Here is a 25551-nt window from a genome sequence, read left to right on the forward strand (position 1 = left end):
GCCCAGTGCCTAAAGTGTAGCCTAGTTCACTCTCTCAGTGGAAAGCAAATAGAAAAATCATTTTCACAGTGCCCAGCAATGTTTATCTTCCAGGTTGGCTGGCCTGCAGTGACATTAGTGTCCCCAGAGCCTCTGAACTTAATGATTTCTAGTTGCTGCCTGCCTGCTTGAAGCGATCCTAGTCCAGCCTCCACTGTGTTCCTCCTGCCAGTCACTATGGGAACAGCAATCAAAGCTCATATTTATGGCTCTGTAGATGTCCAAGGTCATGGAGCACAGGTCTGGTGGGAGCAATTAAAACAGACCTGTCCAGTTATATCTCTTTAAGCTCTCCCCACATTACACCTCTAACTAGAGCAGTAAAGTTAAAGCAGCATGACTGTCAGGATGTGGCTGCCTTTTAGAAGATATCCTTTACAGAGGTAAAGACACTTGGGATCATGTGGAAGCATGCTAGGAGTGAAGTCAGTATTGCTGGATAAAACCTTTCCAGATTTCATTTCACACCCAGCAGCCCTGGCAGGTGTTCACAAAATTCACAGAATTCACAGAATTCACACAGAATCCCCAGGTTGGAAGAGACCTTAAAGATTGAGTCCAACCCAGCCCCAACACCTCAACTAAACCCTGGCACCCAGTACCACATCCAGGCTTTTTTTTGAACATATCCAGGCCATTTCAGAACTTTATCACTCTTTCTGTACAAATCATTTTCCTAATATCCAAACTATATTTCCCTTGATGCAGCTTGAGTTCCCACTGGAGCAGCTCAGCTCTCTGCAGCTCATCCACCACAGAAGCAGCTGGGCTGAAGTGGTTTGAATAAACCCTTTTGGAGTGTTAGAGGATGTTTGCTCTCCTTTGGGGGGTTTTGTGGTTTCAGTGGTTTCACCCTGGGTACTCTGTTACTGTCATCACCTATAAACTAAAAATGGCAAATGTGCATTTTTAGGGTAACAGTAAATGTTGTTTACTCCTGGTGACTTGCCCTATGGCAGAACACGGGGGAAGAAAAGGAATAACTGCAGGAATAACTGCAATAAGATGGAGGGAAGAGCTGTAGTGAACTTAATGTCTGAGGGAGAGAGAAGTAATTATTTGGGAATTTCCAGGTTTTGTAAGAGGCAGCTCTTTGTTCCTGTTTCAGCCAGGGTCACTTTCTGTTGAGGGACCTGTGTGATGGGAGTCATGAACCATTTTCTGGGTTTTATTTGGTTTATTAGAACAAATGTTCTTATTTCCATGGATCAGCAGGTGAGGACTGGATTCCTTGTTCTGGAGCTGGAGATAACCACTCCTGGCTGCTGGACCATGGGGGTGGAATGCTGTCACCAGGGGGGTGACAGGCCAGCCCTGACGTGGAGCCATTGCAAACCTGGAGGGTTGGCAGCTCCAAAAGGTAGAAATGAAAACATTTCTCCCAGTCCTTGCCTCAAAGAACAGGAACACCCCAGCATTTTAAGGAGCTGGAAGGCTTCAAATCCTGCCCTGCCTGGCTGGCTGGCTTTGGTTACTGACACAGAGGAAGACCACAGCAGAAGTGATGATCACCCATAAAAAATTATTCACATTCCAGTTTCGCTGGAGGAATCTAAACAGAGTTAAGTTCTTGCCTGTTTTATTTTTCCTCCTGTTACCTACCAAGCAGACAATCAATAGTGTTAATGTGACTGCTGAGAGGTGCCATGAGGGTGCAGGCAATTCAGAAAAAGCAAGGCATTCCAGGAAAAAAAAAAATTATACCTTGCAGCTTTGCTCCTTCTTGGTTTCTAAAACCATAAAAACCACCCACAGTTCATATTTTTCTCTTGCAGTGTTTCTTTATTATTATTATTATTATTATTATTATTATTATTATTAGCTGTGCAAAGGCAGAATTAAGGTTGATTTTAAGGTCCAATTTCCTTTCTCTTGTTGTGTTCCCAAGGTAACTCACATTGAGTTCTTTTAAGGGCAGTGCTTGGGAAGTCAGTGGGGTAGATCTGTGCACCTGGGGGCATTCCCACCTCACAAGAGCATCTGGGGAAGTTCCTTGTGGAGGTGATGGCTCAGGACTGTGCTTTGCAGCAGAGGGGCTATTCTGTGAGGGAGTTTGCAGTGAGTTGGCTTGGATACTAGGAAAAATCAGCAGCAAAGACTTGTCTGTTTCAATTTGCTGTGTTGGGGAGAAATTTTCCTCCTGGGCTGTGCTGGGCCATCCCCACCAGGCTGCAGGGAACCCAGGGACCACTGGATGTGGTCACAAAGGCACTTAATCTCAGGGCTGGAAATCAAATCCCAGTGCTTCAGCCACGAAGCCAGTTCTCCTACCTGGCTGCCTTTTTAAAATCAAAATAAAATAGTGCAAAATGAATTGAAAATCACAGCCAAAAACCTGTTCTAGGAAGGGGTTATGCCACTGAGTGGTACATCAGCTTTTCTGACATCAGTTCTTTTTTGGTTTTTAATCTATTTCACTTCACCTCCATTCGACCTCTTCTATTAGCAACTGGAATTGTCTTTGTTACCTGCTAAAGAGACATCCAGGGGAGGTTATTGCGGTCAAAAGGCAGACTTGGCCAAGGAAAGAGGGAAGGAACATTGCAAGAGTCAAGAAGTGTTGAACATAATCTCATTTTGCTGTGGTTGCCCCAAGGAGCAGGAGAAGAGATTTCAATGCCCTAAAATGATCAAGGTCAACAACTTGCACTGTGGATGCCAGCAGCAGCACATGGAACATACCAAAGAGCAAAAGGAGAGGCAAAGGAAGGCAGCAGAGCTTCTGGAGACACACACCTGTGAGCAGCAGGGTTTCATAGCTCCTAGTTCCCACCAGGTGAAGCAGGACAGGGCTGTCCCTCCCCAGGAAGAGGTGGGTTCATGCCAGTAGGGCCAAAGGGTGAATTGCCACCACCAGGCTCAGTAGTCTCTTTTGCAGTTCAGAAAAATATCATCTGGTATATCTGTCTTGAAGGATAGCCAAGCCTTACTTCTGAATGCATGTTTTACTCAGGAGTGATTCTGTGCAAAAGATAAACAGAAAACAGTTTTGGTTTTAGCTGAAGATAAATTGATGCTAAGAATTTGCAAAACATTCTCTTCCCTACATTAAAGTGTCCCTTTGGAAGACATCTCTATACTCTCATTTTCAGCAAGTGGGGCTTTTCTTTCTCCTGATCTCTTTATCTCTCTGCTCCTTTCCTCCCTCCACCCTCCCACACAATTCCTTTATTTTCTTCTCTACACCATTTCCCAACCTATTTTGTTTTGCATATTTGAAAGCAAGAAATTAGTTGGAAATCTCAAATAGCAGTAAGATTTCCTGTTCTACACTGTCAAAGAGCTTTGAGCCTGACTCGTTCAAATACTCCTCATCCCTCCCATTGCCCTTCCAAACTCCTCTGTGTCAAAAAGGTCACAAGAAGGAGCCCTGGGCCTCTCTTAAAGTCTCTGTCCATGGTGGTCGTGCCCATAACTTGGCTTTATTTGAGGGTTCCTCCCAAAGCAAGGCTGTGAATAAGTGATCTGGAGGGGGAAAAATCTTCCCAACTCTGAGCAGGAGCCCAGCACTTTGGAAACGAGGATGGTGCAGTATTGTTGCATGATAATGGGCTGGATTTGAGGAGTCTGGATCATTTCTGTGCCCTTGCACATGCAGACATAGTGCCACATTGCTGGTGTGACTTGTGACTGTGAAAGAGGCCCCAGCCTTGGCATATGCATCCCATAAATTTACAATTTATGCACTTTTACAATTTTTTTAAAGTATACTGGGAAAAGAAAATGGTACATCTTCTGCATAAAAATGAAAAGTAACTGAAAACCTGTTATATGCTCTATATAGCTCTGATCAGAGGGGAAAAGATGACTGCAGATTTGTGGTTGACAGCCTTCAGAAAAGGTTCAACAGAGTGTGAAAATTGACATTTAGCAAATAGCAATTCAGTCTTCAGTTTTAGTGGAGCTGCTTTAAATAAATGGCAAGGTTTTAAACAAAATGTTTGTTATATTGGATGTTGCTTGTCTCATTACTGCAGTTAATTAAAAGGGGGGACAATAAGTCAAGGCCAGAGTCAATAAGTTTGTTAATAAAGATTTAATTTGGTGGAATCATTATAAATTGACTGTACAATGAATGGCTATGCCATGGGAATGTGAGTGTCTGAAGATCCATGAATGGGTTTTCAGAAATACCCATCAGGTTGTAGCCAATTTGTCATGCTAAATAAGCTCTTCAAATCCACTTAGGCAAGTGTGTACGTTTCCAAAAGGTGTCACCACTGAGTAGATGGTGCACAAAGACACACCTTTGTTTTTTCAGCAGGTTTTTTTTTTTATTCTGCCATTCCAAATCCTTTTTAGCTTTGTTATTTCTGTATTTCTCATTGTAACTGATTTACTATTAACACCAATGCTTTTTAGAAGGAATAGAATAAATCAGCAGAGAGGAGAAAGAGTAAATCATCCCTTCAGTGAGTGCTGGAGGCTGAACCTGAGCACTATCCATGTGAAATTTTAATCCAACTGACCCTTTCCCTTTATTGCTGACCAAACAGCAGGTAAAACCCCCTGGGCAGACAAACTTCAAAAGTAATTTTAAAAGGAAAATCCAGATTGACATCTCTTCCTCAAGCAGTTCTGATGCAGGAGACTGCATGCAAAGTCTGATGCTCATGACTGCAATATTTGCACAGTGCTGCACCCCTGCCAGTAATTCTCTCAATGGAGTGTGAGTTATCACAGGAAAGCAATTTCACTGTCAGGGATGGTGTGCTGGTCTGCCCTGCAGGATTTTCCAACACTCTGAAAAACAGGAGAATAAGATATAGAAATTGCATCATGCTGCCTTCTTTAAAACTAAAGCAGAAGAGCAAATCGTGAAAGTAGCAGAGATTTGTCCCAGTTTCATCCATGACAGTCACCCCAAAACAGAGCACCATGTACTGTGTGTGTTAACAAATACAAATTTTAATCCAGCAAGTTTTACCTGACTCGAGTATCCATCCTTTCATCGGGTTTTAACATTTTAGCCTAACTCAGGTGGCTTTTGTCCTCCTGCCACCATGCAGCAGCCTGTATGAACTTCAGGAAAAAGCTGATTGAAGCCTGAACTGTTCCCCCCAGGAGAGCATCACTGTCCCTGTGCCCGTGGCTCGGGGTTGCTGTGGGATGTGGCCCTGCAGCCTCCTCTGTGATGTGTTCATCCCTCTGTGTCTCTGAGGGCAGCACTTTGTGAGACATTGGGTAGCAAACGGTGTCCGTGGCCCTGAGGAAGAGACACAACAATTTGCTTTCTGTTTCTTTTTGTCCTCCCCTGGCACTGTGGCAGTGCATCAAGCTAATACGCAATCTTAGCAGCTTCTTCTGCAATTCTGCTTGAAAGGGTTTCTTCCAATTTATGCCTTTTAATTAGAAGCTTTCAACCTGTAATTAGAAACTTACACCAGCCCAACCTTTGTTTCTTAAAAAATGCATTTGTGGTTTAGGCAATTATGGTAACATGAAAAGTAATTATTTCTCTCTGTGTGTGAAATGAGCCTGGTCGTTAGTGCAGCCAACAGGAGGAGGAATTTATTTTCTTTTGATTTGTTTTAATTTGTTGCAAGAAGTTACATAATGAACAAAATAAATGGGTGGTTTAGGTAGATGAGGCATGTGTAACTCTGGTTTGGGGAGGCTGTGGGCAGCGGGATCAGAGGCACAGCCACACTGCAAGGCCAAGCCCCCTGGTTACTACACACAGGTTAGCCATGAAGAAATTTCCAGAGTGTTACTTGAGCAGTTTTGGCCTGGTCTATGTAAACATTCAAGGAGCTGTGGTCAGGTGTTTATAATAAAAATAATTATGGGCTTTTAGGTGCCAGCCAGTGGCATCAGCAGCACTGTGCCTTGGTTAGAGCTCAGCCTGCCTTGTGATAATGTCATTTTCTCTCTCAGTTCTGACTGCCCAGCACACAGATGGCTCTGGGTGTCCCAGCTTGTCAGTTCAGGCTGGAAGCTGGGCCACCCCAGGTGAGGAGAGGGATATTGCAGTCGTCTCTACACTAAGAATAGAATCATTATTTTGCACTTCTGAATCCCTTCTCTGTCTGCTTAAACTGATCATCTTTTTAAACCACATCTGTATTTACCACGCATCGTGTTCAACTATCTCCCAATTTCTATGATAATTTCCCTCCTTGATTTATAAGCAACAGAATTTTTTAATTATCCAAATGATTTTAATTTTCTCAGCCATACCTCCACTTTGTTGAACATTAATCTTGCACTTTTTTCTTAGACAATCTCCACTTCTCCAGTTCATAATGGAACTAGATCTCAATAGTATTACACAGTCATTTTTCTCCCTAGATTAATTTGATATCATCTGCTTGATCTCAGGTTTTGTCTTCTAAATATTATATTTGGCTTCTGGTAAACTATTCCAGAAACTACTTTAATTGTAGAACCAAAACCAAAACTACCCTAAGACATTTAAGACAACTTTACATAATTATCTTGCCTTCAGCAATTCCTGTGCTGTAGCATAGAAAGGTAGGCAATCACAAAGAATTTACAGTTGTATTTTGACTGCTCTGTGTTTTCCTTGTTTTGCTGCTTTTTGGTGCTCTGAATTAGCCTCAGCTAGTGCAAAGTGTACTGGAAGACTGCAGCAGGGGGTTTGCAGTGTGGTGGGAGGAACCATATGTTCAAACCTCTCCTCTTGCTGAGGAATGGCATTTTTTTGGAGGGAGAATGAAAGCTGGTTCTCACCTGCTTGGTGCTGCAAGACAATACTCTCCCTACAAACTCCTCTGATTACTCATTTGTCTAGATCCTCTCAAATCATCTTTTAATATTAGCTGAGCATCTTCCTGATGCTGGTTTTGTCCTCCTTTGTGATGGTTTCACTGCTTTAGTTTGCCCTTCTCAGAGAGTTGTGGCCTCTGCAGAGATAATGAGATATGTCCATTACATGGTCAGAAGAGTATTGTTTTAGCACCAACTCTCTTCAGGAAAAGTTCACCAAACACAGGGCCCATAACTCAAACTGGGTGAAAAATACAGGAACTGGTCCATTGGGCTCTGAGATGAAGTAACCAAAACCAGCAGCAGATTTATTACACTGCTGGCGATGAAGCATTCCTTGAAGCTGTAAGAGCTGTATTTTAAAAAGAAGAAAGAAAAATTGTAAACACTAGGTTCCCTATCCAAGGAAACAGTAAAGCTTACAAAGTTAGCACAAGGGCAATTCCCTTCTCAATTCCTTTTTTGTCTTTCTCTTGACTAAGCTTTGTACAAAATCTCTTCAGCATCTATGTTGCCCAAACACAGATGACAAAATTTGTTGCAGCCCCTGCCATTTGAACCAGACTTACCTCTAACTCAATTAGAAAACTCTAATTTCCCATAAAGCATCATTAGACCTCTGCACCTGTCAGGTCTCTGACAGATTTAGGTGGGTTTTGCTTAGGAATTACCTGTGGTTTGTGGAGATAGCTAAAATAATTTTCATTTACTGTTCAGTATATTACATTATAAATTGCATAAGGTTTTGGACCTGAAGCCATAACAATCTCTTTCAGATTATGGCTGCACTGGAATTGTCACTCATTAGATTTGCAGCATAAATATTGGAAACTGTGGTGATGCACACTGTCAGACTAACCAGTATTTACAGTGATAGGCAGGATTTACAATTGGATGACACGATAATAATATATCCTTGTTTACTTCTCTAATTAATGTTTCTAAAGAAAATACCCTGGAAACGTTCCATAAGCAAGATTTATTTCTGTTGATTGAGACTGTAATCAGATGTCCCTATTCAAACAGTAATTGGTGTGCTTCATTAACATGTAATTGAAAACAAGATTTATGTCAATGCTAGGCAATAAATAACAGGGATACATATTTTCTTATTAGTGATGATCTCTTCTGTAAGCTCTCAGAGTGCTTTCTGCTTTTGTATTCTGCCACTTAGGTCAATATCATGGTGTCTCAGAAAAAGACATTGTGCATTTAAAATCCTTTGGATTTTAACCTCTGGCTCTGATGTACCATGGCCAGCTCCCTTTTTTTCTATTTCCTGCTTTATATTACACCCAGTGTTCGTGCCATATTTTAGCCTATGCTTTTCCTGTGAAATGGCAAATACCAGTAGGAGGGAATCCTAGTGATGAAGGAGAGAGCTCAGGGCAGAGACAAAACTTTGCCTGAACTTATGTTTCAGCTGAGGTTTTCACCAGGTTAGTCAAGGCTGAATCTGTTGTTCCTCCTTCCAAACATTTTTCTGTTCCAATACAAGTAAAGACAAAAAAAAAAAAAAAAAAACCACAAAAAAATAACCAAAAAGCATTTCTAGGCATTCTAAAAATAGAAACCAAGCATGGCTTCTTTACAATTCAGTAAAATCTAACTAACTTCCTCTTAAAAGGGAGAAAAGCATTGTGTTTTGTTCTAGGAATAGACATATATGAGATAACACACAAATAATGAAGTCAGAAGTGTAAGTTGTTTGTGATCCCATTGATTTCATTGAAACAAGTGAGTTAATCCCAATGGGTGACCCCATTGATTTTAATGAAACAAGGGAGTTAAAACTGAAAACAAATTTCAACTGAAGAAGTTGGTTCATTACCAGCAAATTGATGGAGCTCCATGTTTACTTGCTGACATAATTTACCAGTTGTATGAGGTATAACAGGCATGGTGCTAACATTGGCTGATTTTATGCTCAACGTGAATCTTATGGCTGGTCAGACGGATACCATAAAAAATAATTAGAGTCATTAGAGGTAATGGGCTACAGCTGCAGTAATACATGCTCTATTCTCAGTCCAGAGGTTTCTAAGCAAAATTAAATTAGCTCCTGTTACCACACTGCTGCATCATATGCTCCTCAGCTCCTGTGCATGAACTTCTCTTCCTATTCCCATACTGCAAGCAGCATTTGTGCCCCACACAGAAAAATCCCCTTGTGGGGACAAGCTTGAGGCCATTCCTAGTTAAAAAAAAAAAAAAAAAAAAAAAAAAAAAAAGGAAGTAATAAAAGGAGAACTATTACAAAGTGGCAGCAGAAGGTCCTCAGCTCACATGGACTCCTTTCACATGTTGAGGATCATCCCTCTCCTCTGCTGTAGCCTTTGGTGCAAGGCACAGATTGCAAGTCACATTTGCATCAGTGCTGGACCTGGGCAAATCTTCCCCCCAAACTCTTTACATTAACTTTTTAACAGAATATGCCCACTGTATAAGTACATTAGCAGCCTCCAACTTCAGGTGATCCTGCCTGCACATCTTTAATACCTTCCTTTCTTGCCAAAATTCAAAAGGCTATTCATAAGAGTAAGGAAAATGCTGTATTGTCCTGGAGGGGGTGAGGGGAGGGACAAGAAGGAAATAGATTCCATGGTACTGAGGTGATTAATGTGACTATTTATGATGAAGGACATTAAAACTAGAAATCTGGGTAAGTAATGATCTTTCCAAGTGAATGATTTTCTCTGGAACCACAATACAAATTCATGTGCTGATTTATTTTAAATTATTGCTAAAGTTCCCAAGCAAAACAGGGATGACGCTGAAATTTTTTTCTTCCTTGTTGATTTTCAGGAGCACATAATTCCCACTGATTTCCAGGGGTTCACTGCAAGATGCCCACATGCCATCACCTCTCTTTAAAACAGGAGATGCTTTGGTGATGGGATGGAGTGGAAGGGCTTAAGAGGCACATTTAGCACTGTCCATGAAGGGTGGTGAGCTGGAGCTGTGTGCTTAGGGGGAGGAACAGGACTAACCCTATTTTTGATGAAGGTACAAGCCCAGAAGTGCAGCTTGGGAAGGATCAGTTATCCACGTGCCAGCCATTCATCCCTGGCAGTGGTGACTTCCTGGCCTCAGTTACTGCAATATATAAATGCTTCACAACTGCTAATATATTTATCTTTCCATCCTCCCTATGGAGTTGGGAAGTGTTATTACCTCTGTTGCAGAACTAAGAACTGAGATTAAGGGTCAGATTTGTTATGGCATTTAGGTGCTCAATGGGATTTTCAAAAGTAGCTAACACCCGTTGTAATAAGTGGAACTTGGGAACTTGGATGGTTCTGAAAATCCTGTTACTTGTGTCTTTTTTTTTTAATTTTGTACTTATATGAAACCTTGGGATCCAGAGGAGTATTTCCCAAGTTGTGGGGAGTAACCAGACAGGAGAATGTCTCTTCATCCACCTCCCAGGAGACTGCAGGTGGGACAGGAGCAATTTCATGGCAGTAGCTTATCTCAGTGCTGAATTCAGCAAGCTGTAACTGTGCACAGCATTGCATTTACCCTTCTTGCCCAGCTCTGTGAGAGAGGTCAAAATCCAGTCCTGCAAATACTGGAGCAAAAATAAGCAGCACCCATGGTCAATAAAAAGGGCTTATGTGCCAATTGCTGGGATGGAAAATTCAAGAGCAGGAGCAAATAATGAAACAATCTATATTCATGCAGCCACCTTTCCAGCCTACTGCTCTAAGTACAGGCTTACACCGCACCAGGAGATGGGAATCCCACTAAAAGCTCTGGAGTATCACACTGGAAAACAAATGTTGATTTTGAACAAATTATCTGTTCATCTCTAAATCATTTTCTTTCATTATTAGTCTCCAAATTGGTTCTGCTCTGGAAGGCAGAATTAGGTTTAAAAGCAGAGCGTCTCTTAAATGCCTGCACCAAATGAAAGTGTTCAGTAAACATTGCTCAAACCCCCAGAGCATAAACTCCTCAACTGCTTTCTCTGGCTTTGCATAGATTTTGCAGCTCCTGGTTTATGGTCAGGTGGCTCAGGGATTCATTCAGTATATCAGAAAATAATCAAATGAAATCACTTACAAACATATGCCCCTTAAATACCAAGGAAACAGTTTTTAAGACTTTCCTGTCCTCCTTTACAATAACATAAATTGGGACAAGAATCCCAAAAAGATGGATTTACAGTAATATGGAACATGGAGAAGAGAGAAGAGTCAGGCTCCAAACCACAGCACCAGTGCAAAGCCATGTGGGCTGCAGACCAAGGTTTTCATTTTTGAAAGAGCTGCACTTTGCTGTTGTTGTATTTTCAAGTATTTCTGTAGTTTTAAGCTTCTAAAAAGATCCCTGGGCTTTAAAGTTGTATTTTGAGCATTAAAGGGCTGGGTTTGTGTTGAATCAGTGTGTCAGCAGGATTGCAGCTGTCTGAGGCAGTGATTTGGGGTGGTGGGGTGGGGGTCAGCCCAGTGAGGAGGGTGATGGAGCGGCAGCAAAGCCCTGGCTGCTGTTGTGTCCTGGTCCCACATCACACCGTGGGCTGTTGGGAGGGTCCTTCTTGCCTCCATGAGGAAAGAAGCCCTGCATGGATTAGAATGCATCCAAAAATCACATGGTTTTCAACAGTGTTTACAAGATGTTGTTATTCCACTTCTTCCGGTGGAGGAGGGAGAATATCTCTGTCCTTTGTTAACACATGAAAGAATAAAACTTTGGGGCAGTGTTGTCTAGGACACTCCAGATCATTAGTAGCTTATTTAAACCTTGAATTTCAACTCAGTTTGCTGTTCAGGGGACCTGTGTTCACAGGATAAGATGTTAAAGAAATTCCTCTATTGATCCTCCCCCAAGACTTCCACAGATTTCCCAGCTCTCCTCACTCTGCAGTAGAGGTCTGGGACTGGGAGGGCTGCTGCAAAGGATGTGTTTGCACTGGGGTGTCTGAACACTGCTTTGTACCTAGGAGATTTATTTCTCAGTGGATAGAAGAGCTAAAAGATTAACAGATGAACAAATATATTGAGACAGCCAGGACATCAAAGAAATTGGAGAGTCACTGAGATGCTGGAGAGCTGGAGAGTCACCAGGCCGTGTTCTTAGGAAGTATTGTATCCTCAGATTACCTCAGCTGTCTTGGGCTTTGGACACATCCTCTGGTGAATTTAGCAATCATGATTTAAGATATAAGTGGCCCAAGCTCTCTGCTGCTCCTCCTGAGGATGCTGCCTGTGAAGCAGAAGGAATGTGCATGCCAGACCCTGCAGCACAGATCCTGGGGGCTTAGGACAAGCAGAGGGTCCTTTGTTTCTCAGGGAAAACACCAGCCTGTGAGGTACAGCAAGGGTGAGAGTGTACTAAATCCCTGGGCAGAAATCTCCAGGGAAAATACGGGTCAGACAGCTTTTTGTCCTTATGCAATCTGCAATTCAGGGGAAAAAAGTGAGTTACAGCAGTTTTAACCTTAGGTTCCTCACACAGGAACCAGCTGAGGGGTGATACCAGTGGAAGGAATAAGAAGAACTTTACATAAAATGTGGCTTCCCTGCAGAAAACAATAAGCAGCTCAGAAGGGTTGTGCAGAGGGTGCTATCCATGAGATCATGCTCATTCCTTAGGCTGCATATGCCTCGATTGCTCCCTGAAATTTAGATTTAGTTAAGTCAGCCAGGAAACTATGGATAAGTTTGGGGTCTTGAGGGAAAGGTGTTCAAGAAGCAGCAACATGAAGACACTGAAGAGGGAAAGTCATAACTTGAAAAGTGCCACAGAGAGGGAGCTGTGCCTGTGCTTTATTGAACTGTTGGCTGCAATAAATACAGCTGAATTCCCTCAGTCTCCCATAATGTTGTCTCAGTACCAGCAGGAGTCCATTTAAGAGCACAATTACTTGCACAAATGATTATATATGGAGAACAGAGAAAGAGCTGATGCAGGCAAACCCTGAGAGCTGCCCAGGAGAGCTGGGGGTGGTGCTGGGCTGCCCCGTGCCCAGCTTCGGTCAGTGCTGCCAGCCCAAAACTGGCAAAGCAGAGGAGCTTCTGCTCCAGCCCTCCCATCTGCTTCACCTGAGGAGACCACAGCCTACATCTTGTGATCCTGCAGTAAATAAATGATGATTAAATCAACTAAGAGGATATTCCCAAATAGGGGGAGTTGGTTTTTTATAACCATTTGCAAGACAGAGAGTAATAAGAGAGTGTATTATAAATAAGAAAGAGACAAGTGCAATAGAAGACCTAAAAATGGATGATGAACAAGGAAGACTGAACCTTGTGCTTCTGCACTTTACAGCATTAACCCCAGTTGCTGAAGTTATAGGTCTGGCTGTGCTACAGTGCTGTAATAGAGGCCTGTGAGGTGTATCAGTGGTTAGGAGGGACTGAAGCTCTGCAGAACACATGGTCATACCTGCTGTGATGTGAGCCTAGGACTGGAGACCACAAATTCTGGGGTCTTCAGCCTGGTTGTTTTCATTGATTTCCTTGTAGCCTTAAACCCTTCCAAACCTCACATTGTAGGAAGTCAGGAGAACTAATTTATTCCTGCTTGAACAGTGGTTTGAGGAAGAGAAGCACTTGCACCCTCTGTGTAGGTGCTCAGCTTTGCTGATACCCTGTTCTCACTGATTAATGAGAAAGCTGAACCAGAAATAAGAGCAAGCTGACCTTGGGGAGGCTTCATTGCCCCTTTTCTCTTGGCCCAGCGTAGCAAAGCTGGTGTGGAATGTCAGCAGATCAGATCTTTGATGGGCTTTTGTAGCAGAATTTCTGAGAGAGGACACGATTTATATTTGGAGTGAAGGTTGAGCTACCCCAGCCTATGCCTCAGACATGGGCCGCGGTGAGGCCTTTGAAGCCTATGGCACAGAGAGAAATTAGTCTGTGTCACAGTTCGAAATTATGTTAAGGTGTAAGAACAGAGCAGTGGGTTTTCTGGGTGTGAATTAGTATAGGTCTGCAGTGTGAAACTTTAGCCACCTTAAGTCAAAGACAAACAATGCTTGCTTGCCAATGAGAGTGTGCTCACAATTGTTTACTATATTGAAGTGTATATAAACTGCCATCTTATAAGCAATAAAGGGAGAACATATGATTAACCACATTGGTTCAGATCTATGTTTGTCCTGTCCAGCTCCCGATTATTACGAGGCCACTTGCTTTGGGTTTTACCACACATGAACCTTTTCCTGTGAAAGCAGGCGAGGACCTGCCCATCGGCAGGGTGTGAGGGGCAGCAGGGCAGCCCCACAGGCTGAGCCCCAGGTGTGAGGGGCAGCAGGGCAGCCCCACAGGCTGAACCCCAGGTTTGAGGGGCAGCCCCACAGGCTGAGCCCCAGGTTTGAGGGGCAGCCCCACAGGCTGAACCCCAGGTTTGAGGGGCAGCAGGGCAGCCCCACAGGCTGAATTCCAGGTGTGAGGGGCAGCAGGGCAGCCCCACAGGCTGAGCCCCAGGTGTGGGGTGCAGCAGGGCAGCCCCACAGGATGAACCCTAGGTGTGTGGGGCAGCAGGGCAGCCCCACAGGCTGAGCCCCAGGTTTGAGGGGCAGCCCCACAGGCTGAGCCCCAGGTGTGAGGGGCAGCCCCACAGGCTGAGCCCCATGTTTGAGGGGCAGCCCCACAGGCTGAGCCCGGGCTGAGCAGGAGCCCACGGGCCGTGTGCCCCCTGTGTGTTGCAGGCTGGAGTCGCCGACGCGCACGCTGGTGATGGAGGCTCCCAAGGGCATCGAGATCAACGCCGAGGCCGGCAGCCTGAAGGCCACATGCAGGACAGAGCTCAGGCTGGAATCCAAAGATGGAGAGGTGAGTGAAAAGCCCTGCTGCAAGCACGGGTGCCCTGCAGAGCTGTGGCCCTGTGGGTCGCCAGGCTGCTGTGTTTGAAAGCCTGGGGACAATGGGCTCTCCTGACTTCATTGCTGCCCTCTCTGATTGAACACATCCCATTCAAATCAGGCTCACTCCGTGGCAAAGGCTGATTCATTCTTTTTCAAGTGCATGGATAATAGCATCTGTTGTTCCAGCAGATTTATGCAGCTGTAAAATGCACACTGCTCTTAAATTCTTTGTTTCCTTGTCACTTTAAAACAAGATTTACTTGGCCAGCATAATTAAATCTTTTATCATATATTATTCTATAAGAAGAGCTTAATTCACTGGTATTGATCTGAAAAGCTTTTGTGGCTGATATTTCATTCTGGAAATAAAGGGGACATTAGAAGACACAGGTTGTTGCACTGGAGAAACTTCCAAAGGGGAAGAGAGAACAATTAAAGCTGATAACACAGAGCAAAAGTAAAGTAGGTCTTGAGTTAAGCCTCTTCTGGTGTCACAAAGTCATGTGGGCACATGGTTTTGATGGTTTTCTCATCCCTTCCTCCTGCCACAGTGATGGAAGACACCAAAGGATGAGGCTGGGGAGCTCCTGGTGGGGAAACCATTGAGAGCCTCATCAGGAGGAGCTGCCCATGGAACACAAACCTCCAGACAAGAGGGCTCCCACATAAGTTAATATTTATTTATCTTAGTGTCAGGGATAAAAAATAGACATTTTAATTGCAATTTTTGTTATTTCTAAACATTGCATTAAACAGTTCAAACCTAGACCATGGATGTTAACAAAAAAACCTCTGAAAAAATACCAGAAAAAAAAAAAAAAACCCTACCTAATACACTGAGATTTAGTTCCAAGGCATTTCACAACTTCAAGCAGTTGCTTTCAATATTATGTTGCTTTAAAAATGCATAAATTGACTTGTATCTTTCAGGACATGAGATGGGTGGATACTAAACTGGGAGATTCTTACTGTCATTGCTGATATTCTCAGTCACCCAGTATTATTCTGGGGTTCAGGTTATTTTACTGAATTTTGGCTGATGCCAAACTCCCCTGCAGCTGCCACATGTCTGAGAGCTGCCACATCTTGTTTCCCTTATGTTGTTTTGTAAGGAGGAATTTAGGACTGTTAGAGGATTTGAGTTATTTTTAATATACACAAAAGTGTTACACATATACATAAAATATGCATAAATTATACATAAAATATACGTAAAAGTCAGTGCTGAGAGCCTGCAAGTGTAACTGGCAGTGGGATCACAGTGAGAGATCCTGATGGAGGAGCAGGGTTGGGTGGGTGTGAATCATCCATGCTCTCCATCTGACAGTGGGGTACCTCTGGTTGGGTCAATCCAAACCTGGGATTGGATTCCTGGAGGTGTCCCAGGAAGCCAAAAGCCAAGAAAACACGGTGGGTACATCAGCAGAAACAAACTGGAGATCATGGTACAAGCAGATAATATACCCACCTAGATTTGTATCAGACTTTCCCATCCTAAAACACTTCCCTACCTGGTTTTTGCATCAGCTGAGCTGTCTAGAGGAAGCTTCTTTAAACACAGAAATCAGAAATAACAGCTTTTTCTTTAAATCAGAAATAACAGCTCCCTGCTAATTCTCTCTCTTTTTTTTTTTTTTTTCTCTCTCTCGCTACCTCTGACTCCAGATAACGTTGAATTCTGCAAAAATCAAACTACCTAACTTGCCTCAAGGATCTTCCTCTTCTGCAGGGTCCAGGCAAAAAATCTACGAGCTCTGTGTGTGTCCCAATGGGAGGCTGTTCCTGTCCCAGGCAGGCAGCAGCTCCACCTGCCAGATAAACACGAGCGTCTGCCTTTGAGAGACAATTTGCAGAGGGGGCATCACAGGCAGCACAAAAGCCAGTTCTGGTCTCACAGATCCAGCTGCCAACTATTTTTACTAGAACACAGAAAGCCTATCAAAGACTTTTTTTTGTGTGTGCGCGCGCGTGTGTGTGAATATATATATAAAAAATATATATAAGATATATATATATATATCCTCTGTGTAAAACGATGTTTCAGTACAAGGAATCCCAGGGTGACCCTGTTACATTTGTGTAGCATTTCTCTTTCCCACACCAAAATTTACTGGTACAATCTGCTGAATTGGATCTGATGCTCCCCTGGACCCTTCTGTATTAAGACAGTGCAATGATCACCCCTCGTTTTTGATCATGTTCTCAGAGCAATGGGATTGCTGGCTGGGCAAGACTCTGGAACCAATGCAGACCCACCACCATCCAAAGGGAAAAGAAGCATCTCTGATTATTTTTGTACCATTAAATCAGTGGCATGAAAAAGAAATCATTTCAAAAACAACAAAACAGCCGGATGTGCTGTGCTGTTCACCTCCAGTGATCCAAGATACCTGAGGTTAAATTACTCTTTAATTATCACCTGAAGCATGGCTCCTTGTTGGGAGAGATGGATGCACTTGGGCAGTAGGAAAGTCCAGACCTTCTTGCTGAAATAAGAAATGTGATTTTCTGAAGGGGTTCAACACTGTCCTGTGCATGGCCAAGGATGCTTTGAGCTATTCAGGTGTGACACATCAGGTCCAACACTAACCTAAAATCATCTCTGTGCTGGCAAAACTGGTGTTGTACTTAGTTATTGGAAGGAACAAAATTGTGAAAGTTGGACTAAGTAGAAAAATTTGAACCTCTTTTGTTAACAGGTGTCCTGGATCACCCTACAAACTCCCCATTAACACCTTCAATTTTGAACATAGTTGGTGTGAAGGTGTGAAGATTTAAGATTTGGACATGGCCTAAATACCTGTAGAAACAGAGAAAATCAACTAGAAACTGAGAAAATCATAAAATTAAGTGTATAATGTAGCTACTATACCAGAATTTTTGTCATATTTCTTTTCAAGATATACAGTCCAAGGTCATTTAGATTTGGTGGAAACTGCAAATATCAGAGATGCTGACAATGAAAGAATTTTTTTAAGGATTTATAAAGATTGTGACAAAGCCAGATTACTGCAAGGAAGGGCTTTGGATGCTGGTTCCTCTAGAATTTGAGTCCCCAAAACTCTGTGGTTGGATCTTATCACAGTTGCATTTTTTCCTTATTTTAAAGTCTAGGAGTCACAGGCAGGATAAAACACAAAAATCTGATCTGGTAACATTACTTCCACTTTTGATGTTTTGGAAAATAATGATAAGAGCCCAGATCATTGAAATTGGTCCATAATTTCATCCACATGCATGTAAAAATCCTAAAAAAACCCCAAATATACCAATTACAGCAAAAGTTTCCAAGTCACAGTAAATCTCACGAGGACAGCAAGGTTTCTAAGCCACTGAGATGCTTTTGAAATTTACCTCATGTGCAAATAAGACAGATCTGTGCCCATCCCTAGTGATATCTAACCAAAGCTGGTATTCTTCAAGTGATCTTCAAGATAAAACATAGCTAACAAAAATCTTGAAAAATCTTGATAATCTTGAAAATCTCGAAAAATAATTTAGCCCATTCTCCTTTTTTTTTTTTTTTTTACAGCTTTTGATGTATTTTCTTGTGGTCTCAAGAGTACCAGGGTTTGATTTGTTTTTTTTTAATTTTTTAATTAACAATTCTGGCTTAATCCAAAACTGATTGGACTCAAAGATTTCTATGGAGTTTAGATTAGATGTGTTGCTGCCTAACAAAGCAGCACTCCCAAAAACATTTATTCCTGAAAGAGGACTGAATTATTCCCTTTTATTTCAATAATGCTTTTCTGATAAATTAATGAATTCAAACTATTTGTTAATGAATGATTCCTGTAATTATTATGTCTTGAGTCAACGTTTGAATGCAAAGGGTCACCCAGGGTAACAATTGTATTGGGACACAGGACTGTACCATCTCTGTTCAAAGAGGGGAATTGTGCCTATGCCTTAAGTCAATGCACTCAGCAAGGAGAAGCACATCATATTTATCTTGTTATTAAATCTAGTTTATTTGGGGGGAGGGGCAGGAGGGTGTCTTGGGAACTGGTTGTGCAACTTAAAACAGATATTGATGAAATACATTAAGACTGTAGGGGCACCTAGAATGATACAGACTTTTTTTTTTTTTCTTACCATGTTAAATATAGCAAAATACTGTGTATGTTACCTCTGGGACCATGGCTGAAGTCCCATTCATAGTCCTACATTTACTGTAGATTTTTTTTCCCTGTTTCATTGAATACTGATCACAAACCTCATAGCAAGTGTGGCCCAATCCATAACCAAATCCTGTGTGAGCAGTTTGAAGACACGTGCTGCAGGAAGAGTTCCCTGTCAATTAATCAGATTAACTTCCCAGCCCTGGGAGTATCCAGATGGGTGAGGAAGGCAGGGCTGAGCACAGGGACTGGCCCATCAGAGCTGCTGCATCCTGATTTCTGTGCTCTGCTCCAGACACAGCAGTGTCCTCATCCCTGTGCCACCCTCTGGCTGCTCCCAATTTCCATCCCAACAAATTAATTTTGAGTAGCTGCTTTTCCCAGCTGGGCTCTTGGATGAGGTTATCACCACCTCCTATCACAACAGCCATGAAACTGCTAAGGTCATTCATATCTTGGTGCGAATTTCTGCTGGGGAGCTGTTAGGAAATGACCTTAACAATGCAGATGCTTCTCTGAGGTGAACAAAGGGTACCTTAATTATGTCTACTGAAAGACATTCTTGCTTCAATATATTTTACAACCATGTTTCCATCGTAAAAAACATAAAATTATGTATTGTGTTGAAATGTGAGGAATTGTTTCTAGAAAGAATGAACCCCTGTAGGGACTTGTAGATCATTTGAACACCACTTGAGTTTTAAGACAATAGTATGGCCTGTGCTGGTCAGCAAGTGGCAAACATAAACACAGGCTGGGCAGAGAATGGGTCAGGAATATTCCTGAGGAGAAGGACTTGGGTTTTTGGTTGAGGAGGAGTTCAACATGACTTGAAGTGCATTCACAGCCCAGAAAGCCAATCCTATTCTGGGCTGCATCAAAAGCAGTCAAGGGAAGGGATTCTGAGCTCTTGTGAGACCTCACCTGCAGTGCTGTGTCCAGTTCTAGGGGTCCCAACATCAGAAAGGTGGGGACACATTTGGGTGAGTCCAGAGGAAACCACAAAGACGCTCTGAGGGCTGGAGCCCCTCTGGGAGTGCTGGGGCTCTTCACCTGGAGAAGAAAAGCCTCCAGGGAGACTCAGAGCCCCATCCAGTGCCTAAAGGGGCTCCAACAGAGCTGGAGAGGGGCTTTTTACTGGCAGGAAGTAACAGGGCATGGAAGAATGGCTTCAAACTGACAGCACGCAGGGTTAGGTTAAATATTAGGAAGAAACTGTTTGCTGTGAGGGTGGTAAAGCCCTGGCACAGGTTGCCCAGAGAAACTGGATGTCCCATTCCTGGTAGTGTTGGATGGGGCTTGTAGTAGCCTGGTCTAGTGGCAGGGGTCCCTGTCCATGGCAAGGGGCTGGAACTGGATGATCTTTAAGGTTCCTTCCAATCCAAACCATTCCAGGATTCTATGAAAGCAGAGCAAACAGGACTTTGTCTCAGATCCCATGGGAAAAAACAGGCATTTTGTGTAAAAAGCTGCCTGCTAACACATCCGGCCATCTCACACTCCACAGTTTGTTGTGGAGTGGCTGACTCCTGTTGGACAAGGCAAGTGCATGAGAGTCCCTTCTCCTGCCTTGCCCAGAGATCCCTCACAGTAGCTGTACCTCTGTGGGCTGCTTTTCCCTGAATCCATTTAAACCAGAGCTTCCCTGACCAGAATTTCATCCATGTGCTCTACCTACCACTGACAAAATGCCAGAGGCAAGCAAGGGTCTCTGTATTTCATTGTGAATTGGGCCTGAAGTTTAGTTCAGTGGAGCATTTGCTATGTGGGAGGTGGGGTTGATCTCAAAATGGAGTTTAGTTTGTGTCTGCTGAGCTCAGTGGAAGAGATGGTGATGACTTCATGGCCTGAGCTGGGAGCTGGGCAGGTGACAGCTGGGGGCAGTGGGAGCACTGCCAGCCCTTGGGGTGGCTGTGGGGCTGAACCTGACCCTGCACTGCAGCTGTGAGCACTAAAACCCCACCCAAATGCTAATCAAGGCACTGTGCCACCAGTGCCAGGCAGCCATGCAGGATTCATAAATGCATTTATGTGTGCTGGCTCTTTATAGGACTGCAGGACCTTGTCCAGTTTGCTGTAAATGTGACACTTCAGGAAAGGGTCAGGGGAATGACAGTGAGTGCTCACCTGTGACTGGAACCTTATCCATATGTAGAGCGTGACCTTTCTGTCACAGCTGAGGTAGGATGGTTCTTCTAAAGCAAGAAGACTTTGCCATTAGCAAAAGCAGAGGTCCTGATAATGGTTGTACATCTCCATTCTCCAAGTTTCTTTGTGGGTTTTTTTGGCTGTTGGTTTGTTTGGGTTTTTTATTAATTTTGATGTGTATTACCCCATAGTGAAATAGGGAGTTAAAGAGTACAAAGAAATGTTAACAGTAAAGGACACCATCAGAAGGGGAAGCCAGTAACTACTACAATATGTATAAAGCCTCTCCTAAGTATTCCTTTTTAGAAGTATGAGTGTGTGCAAGATTTGTATTTGGTTACCTCAGTCATGTGCTGTCTAACAGCTGTGTTCTGGAAGAGTTGTGGGTTTTTTTTCTCCTCGTATGATTTACCACATTGCACAAACAGAAAGTTTGAAGGCATAAGCCTAAAAATACAAACTGCATTATATGGTATAGAAAAATGAGGGCTAAATAAAAAACCCTGTCTAGAAACTGCTCCAAGGTTAAAGGGAGATTCCTGTGGAACTTGAGAAGGCTAGCTCACATCACAACCTAGTGAAAATTCATCTTGTTGTCATAGGATGCTCACACATGCACACAAATACACACACTCTCTCATATACACTTGTTTACAACAAAAGCCAATTTTCTTTGTGTTTGTTCTTATGGCTTTAAGTTTCACATTGCAAAAGAGAGTGAGACAAAGACCAAAGACTTCAAGAAGTTCATCCCTCTCTGGTTGCTGTCACACCTGAAATGCATTAACTTTAATGGTGCTTTTTCTGAACTGGGCAGGAAAAATGCAGTTGTATCATAAAGCTTCATTTGAGAGAATGAAGTGGCAGGAAGGCTCTAACTTGGTTAACGGGGAGAGGAGGAAATAATGTGAAAAATCTTGAAATGTGTGCAGAGGGCAAGGTTACCTGAAATCTGAAATGTGGAAAAATAGCCCAGAAAGCTTAAAGACATCATCCTGGGCTAGAAGTATAAATATACTGAGTAAATGGTGCCAGCTGTTCACTGAAGCATTAGCAGGGCAGGAGCTCCAGTGGCTGCTTCATGGAGAAGAGTAACTGCTGCAATGATTTCATTTTAGAAGTATCTACAGTAAAAAAAAAAAAAAAAAAAAAAAGAAAGAAAAGTTAGAGGCTGCGCTCTTTTTTATGGCTGACATTTTAAATTTTGAAATGTCATCATCCAGAATTCACCCCAGCAAGCACAGGGCGTGTTCCTGCCAAGCTTTGCCAAGTGCTGCTTTGGTGCTTTTTGAATGTGAAAATACCAGCCTTTTTATTGCCCTGGCTGTTCAGGAACGTGATCCTGGCAACTGTTCCCTTTTCCCCATTTTAACCTTTTTTTCCTCTGCATTGAAATTGCTGTATAATGTTTTGGTAGGTGACATCCTGCTCTCAAATCCAGCAGCCCCCAAAACCTGCGTATAGCTGTGGCATGACCATAAAACTGGGGACTTCCAGGTAAATTCTGCCTGGCAGTTGCTGTGCATTCACAGCTGATGTAGCCAAGCTTATGGCTGTGAGTGGAGCAGGGTTAAACACTGACGTGGTGCTGAGGTTATTCAAGCAAGAGTGGAGTGAATTAAACAAGGCAGGTAGGAGGGAAGGGGAAGAAATGGGGAGAGACATCACCCTAATCACAGTAATGCAGTCAACGTCTCTGTCCCTTTGCACTATTATACTTTAAATTAATAACATCCATTTTACTAAATATGGTGGCAATTATGCTTGATCTTTTCATGGAGCTCAGTGGATTTACTGTCACTGAAACCACTTAGAGCTCGGGCTGTTCAAGATTGCTGGGGTGTTGTTTCCATCCACAATAACCACAGTGGCTTGGGGCTTGGATGGAAATTATAGTGAATAGCTTGTATTTAGAAAGCTTTTAAGTCTGCTGTGGTTGAGAGGCCCCTGGTTATGCACATCCAGCCCTGAGGCTTTATCATTTCAGCCTCTCTTGTCCTGCCACTTGAATTGTATTGTGCCCTTGTGAAAAGCGACACATGGTGTAAAGAACACAGGAAAAGATGGATATTTAAAGCTGCAGGATTTTTATCTGAAATGAAGAAGGAAATACAATCAGAGTGCCCTACTAAGATTTCCCATCCAAATCACTTTAAACTAGAGGTGCAAGTCCCTTAAAAATTAATTTGCTACAAGTGTCATTCCTGCAGCAAAGTTAGCACTGGTGTCTCTCCCAGGAAATCTCACCTTCTTGCAGCTGGAAGCCCTGTGGTGGCTGGGATTTTGTACCACCAGTCAGGAATGATGGGCTGCCTGTTCAGAGGAAGTCAGGTTTCCTTTGAGGTAGCTGATCTCCATGGATTGAGTTTTTGTTAGCTTTTAACAGGGATTAAAGAATAGGAGGGATAGGTCCACTGTGAAATGATATGTAATTATATGTTTGCCTCATTTAGTTGGCTGAAGATAAAATATCAGGGGCAATTTCTGTGAAAATTTTACATTTACACTGTGCCACCAAACGCTTCAGATAAAAACTTGCAGCTTTAGCTAAGCAGTCTTCTCTTCTGAGATTAAAAAGGGCTCTTTGGAGCCTCTCATCGGGTCCTACCCAAATGAAAAGTTTTACCACTTCTAGCATATTTGTCGTTATAGGAACAGGCCCATTGCAAAGCACAAGTCATGTGCATCTTTGCATGTAACAGGAATTTTAAATTGCATTGTACTCTTACATTTTTTCCCCATTCAAAGGCTTAATCACTGATAGGAGATAGAGCCCTCCGAAACCCTTACTGCTAAATGCATTATCTCTTTCTAAAGCAATGTATGTCCTTTGGTCTTTTAAAAATTTCCTCATAATGGAGTCCTTGAAATATCTTGAGGCAGGCTCACGCTGGAGAGCAAGAGAGCAATTCTTTGTGGGTGGTGCTATTTTTGCTGAGGCTTGGATTGTAGCTGAAAAAATGTTGCTGTTAGAGCTTTTCTCACACTCCCTTAGCTGCAAAGCCCACCAGCTGGATCTCTGCAGGGCGGCTGCCTTAGAGCAGAGAGTGACCTCCCACACCAAACCACAGCCTGGTGATTTTTGTCTTTGGCTGGGTCCTTCTCTGGCCCTGTGCAGTCTGTCACAGATAATGAGGCACTTTGGCAGTTTTAGCGGTTCTGCAGATGGTACAAGATGATGTGTACCTGTGCCTGAGTGGGATAAATGATGCTGCTCGTTGTTGGGTGCTGTTCTCACAAGCCTTTGACCACCTTGAGAGCAGGAACTCCTGAGGGCAGGCACTGCTGGAGGAATTCACTTTCTTGTCACTTTTTGTGGGTTATCAGAGTGAGCACAGAAGTGAAGATGAACAAATCCTGCAGAGTAAGAGTGTGCCAGAAACCTCAGAAAGGGCAGATCTGAGCAAGCAGTGTCCAGTGTGTTTGTCAGAGAAGGGCTAAGTGGGCAGCATCCACACCTGCATTCCTGCCTAGGCCAGAGCTTTCCCTGAGCTGTGACCCAGACCTTGGTCTGGATCTGCCCTGTTGATATTTGGGAGCAGGGAAGGGACTGAGCTGCTGGATCTGGATTTTGCTTATGGCTTTATTTTTTTTCCCACCCTGTATTTGAATTAGTTTCCCTGCAAGCAAATGCCAATAGAGTTGTCAATATTCACCAAAAAAAATCTCCATGTATGTAGAGCCAACAGCAAAACATTCAGTGAGAGTCAAAGGAAACCTTGTTCATCTACAGCAGCAGCATAAAAGGCATGACCCCTATGCTACAGCAGCTTTCATCTGTGATGGGAAAACACCTTGTCTGACCTCTACTCTGAAAACCACCAATGACCTTGATCATGTAAACAGGACAAAGTGAATTTAAAGTCTGATCACAGTTCTCATGACAAAATTCAGATTTGTCTTTTTTTTTTTTCCTTTTTAATTTATGTATGTGTGTGGTTGTGTGGGAAAATATAAAGCTTTTTTGTATCAAATAACATCAATCCTTGCACACTCTATGCAAAATTTTGTAAGCATTGCAATAATGCTATGAATTACACAAGGAACTATTTTAACTTTATTACACTTTCTGTATAAAAAAAAAAGTTTGTATTTAAATGATTTCAACTGCAATCTTGTAAAATATATTAATAAAATAATGATTGTTAAGAAGGAAAGAGATGTTGGGGGTTTTTTGTTGATCATTGAGTGATCTGTTTCACAAGAGCAAGTACCTGGATGTATTTATGCCAAAAATGCTGTAGAAGATGGAATGAGAATTTCTGTGAATTGCTGTTGGAAGAAAACCTGTAATCAACAAAACAAAGGAATTTTTTCTATGGGGAAAGTTGAATCTTTCTTATATTTGTACATTTTCTCACCTTTGCCGTGATATTAGAGACTCACAGCCAAGACCTGCTGCAGGAACTGGGGTCCTGCCTGAGCATCACAAACCTCTCAGAGGGCATCACTTCCTGGTGAAGAGAATCTGGTGCTGTTTGTGCCCAAACCAGCAGGAGCTCAGGCTTTTCCAAGAGTGCCCAGAGCTGGGTGCACACATCCAGGAGCAGATCCCCACCTGCACACAGTGGAGGAAGCAGAAGCTCAAGTCTGCCTGTGAAAACATATTAATTAAAAAAAAAAATGAAACCCCAAAACCAGCAGCCTCTGGACCAAGTCACAAAAAGCCTGTTGGAAACCTCTGGCTGCTTTAATGAT

At 42.9% G+C, this 25551-nt stretch overlaps 1 protein-coding gene across 12 annotated transcripts in view; it reads left to right on the forward strand.

Moving 5' to 3' along the window:
- Positions 1-25010, forward strand: part of SGCD (sarcoglycan delta) — a 308895-nt gene extending 283885 nt beyond the window's left edge. For 11 of the 12 annotated variants that reach the window (XM_072935307.1, XM_072935308.1, XM_002198133.7 and 8 more), the window contains 2 exons: positions 14426-14549; positions 16247-25010. In XM_072935307.1, coding sequence (XP_072791408.1) covers positions 14426-14549; positions 16247-16420 — 298 coding nt within the window. In that variant the 3' untranslated portion in view covers positions 16421-25010. Of the gene's footprint in view, positions 1-14425; positions 16165-16246 lie in introns of those variants that run through there. The other variant, XM_072935310.1, reaches the window with a different exon arrangement.
- The last annotated feature ends 541 nt before the right edge of the window (positions 25011-25551 follow it).

This window comes from Taeniopygia guttata, chromosome 13, assembly GCF_048771995.1.
Source record: "Taeniopygia guttata chromosome 13, bTaeGut7.mat, whole genome shotgun sequence".
Taxonomy (NCBI): domain Eukaryota; kingdom Metazoa; phylum Chordata; class Aves; order Passeriformes; family Estrildidae; genus Taeniopygia; species Taeniopygia guttata.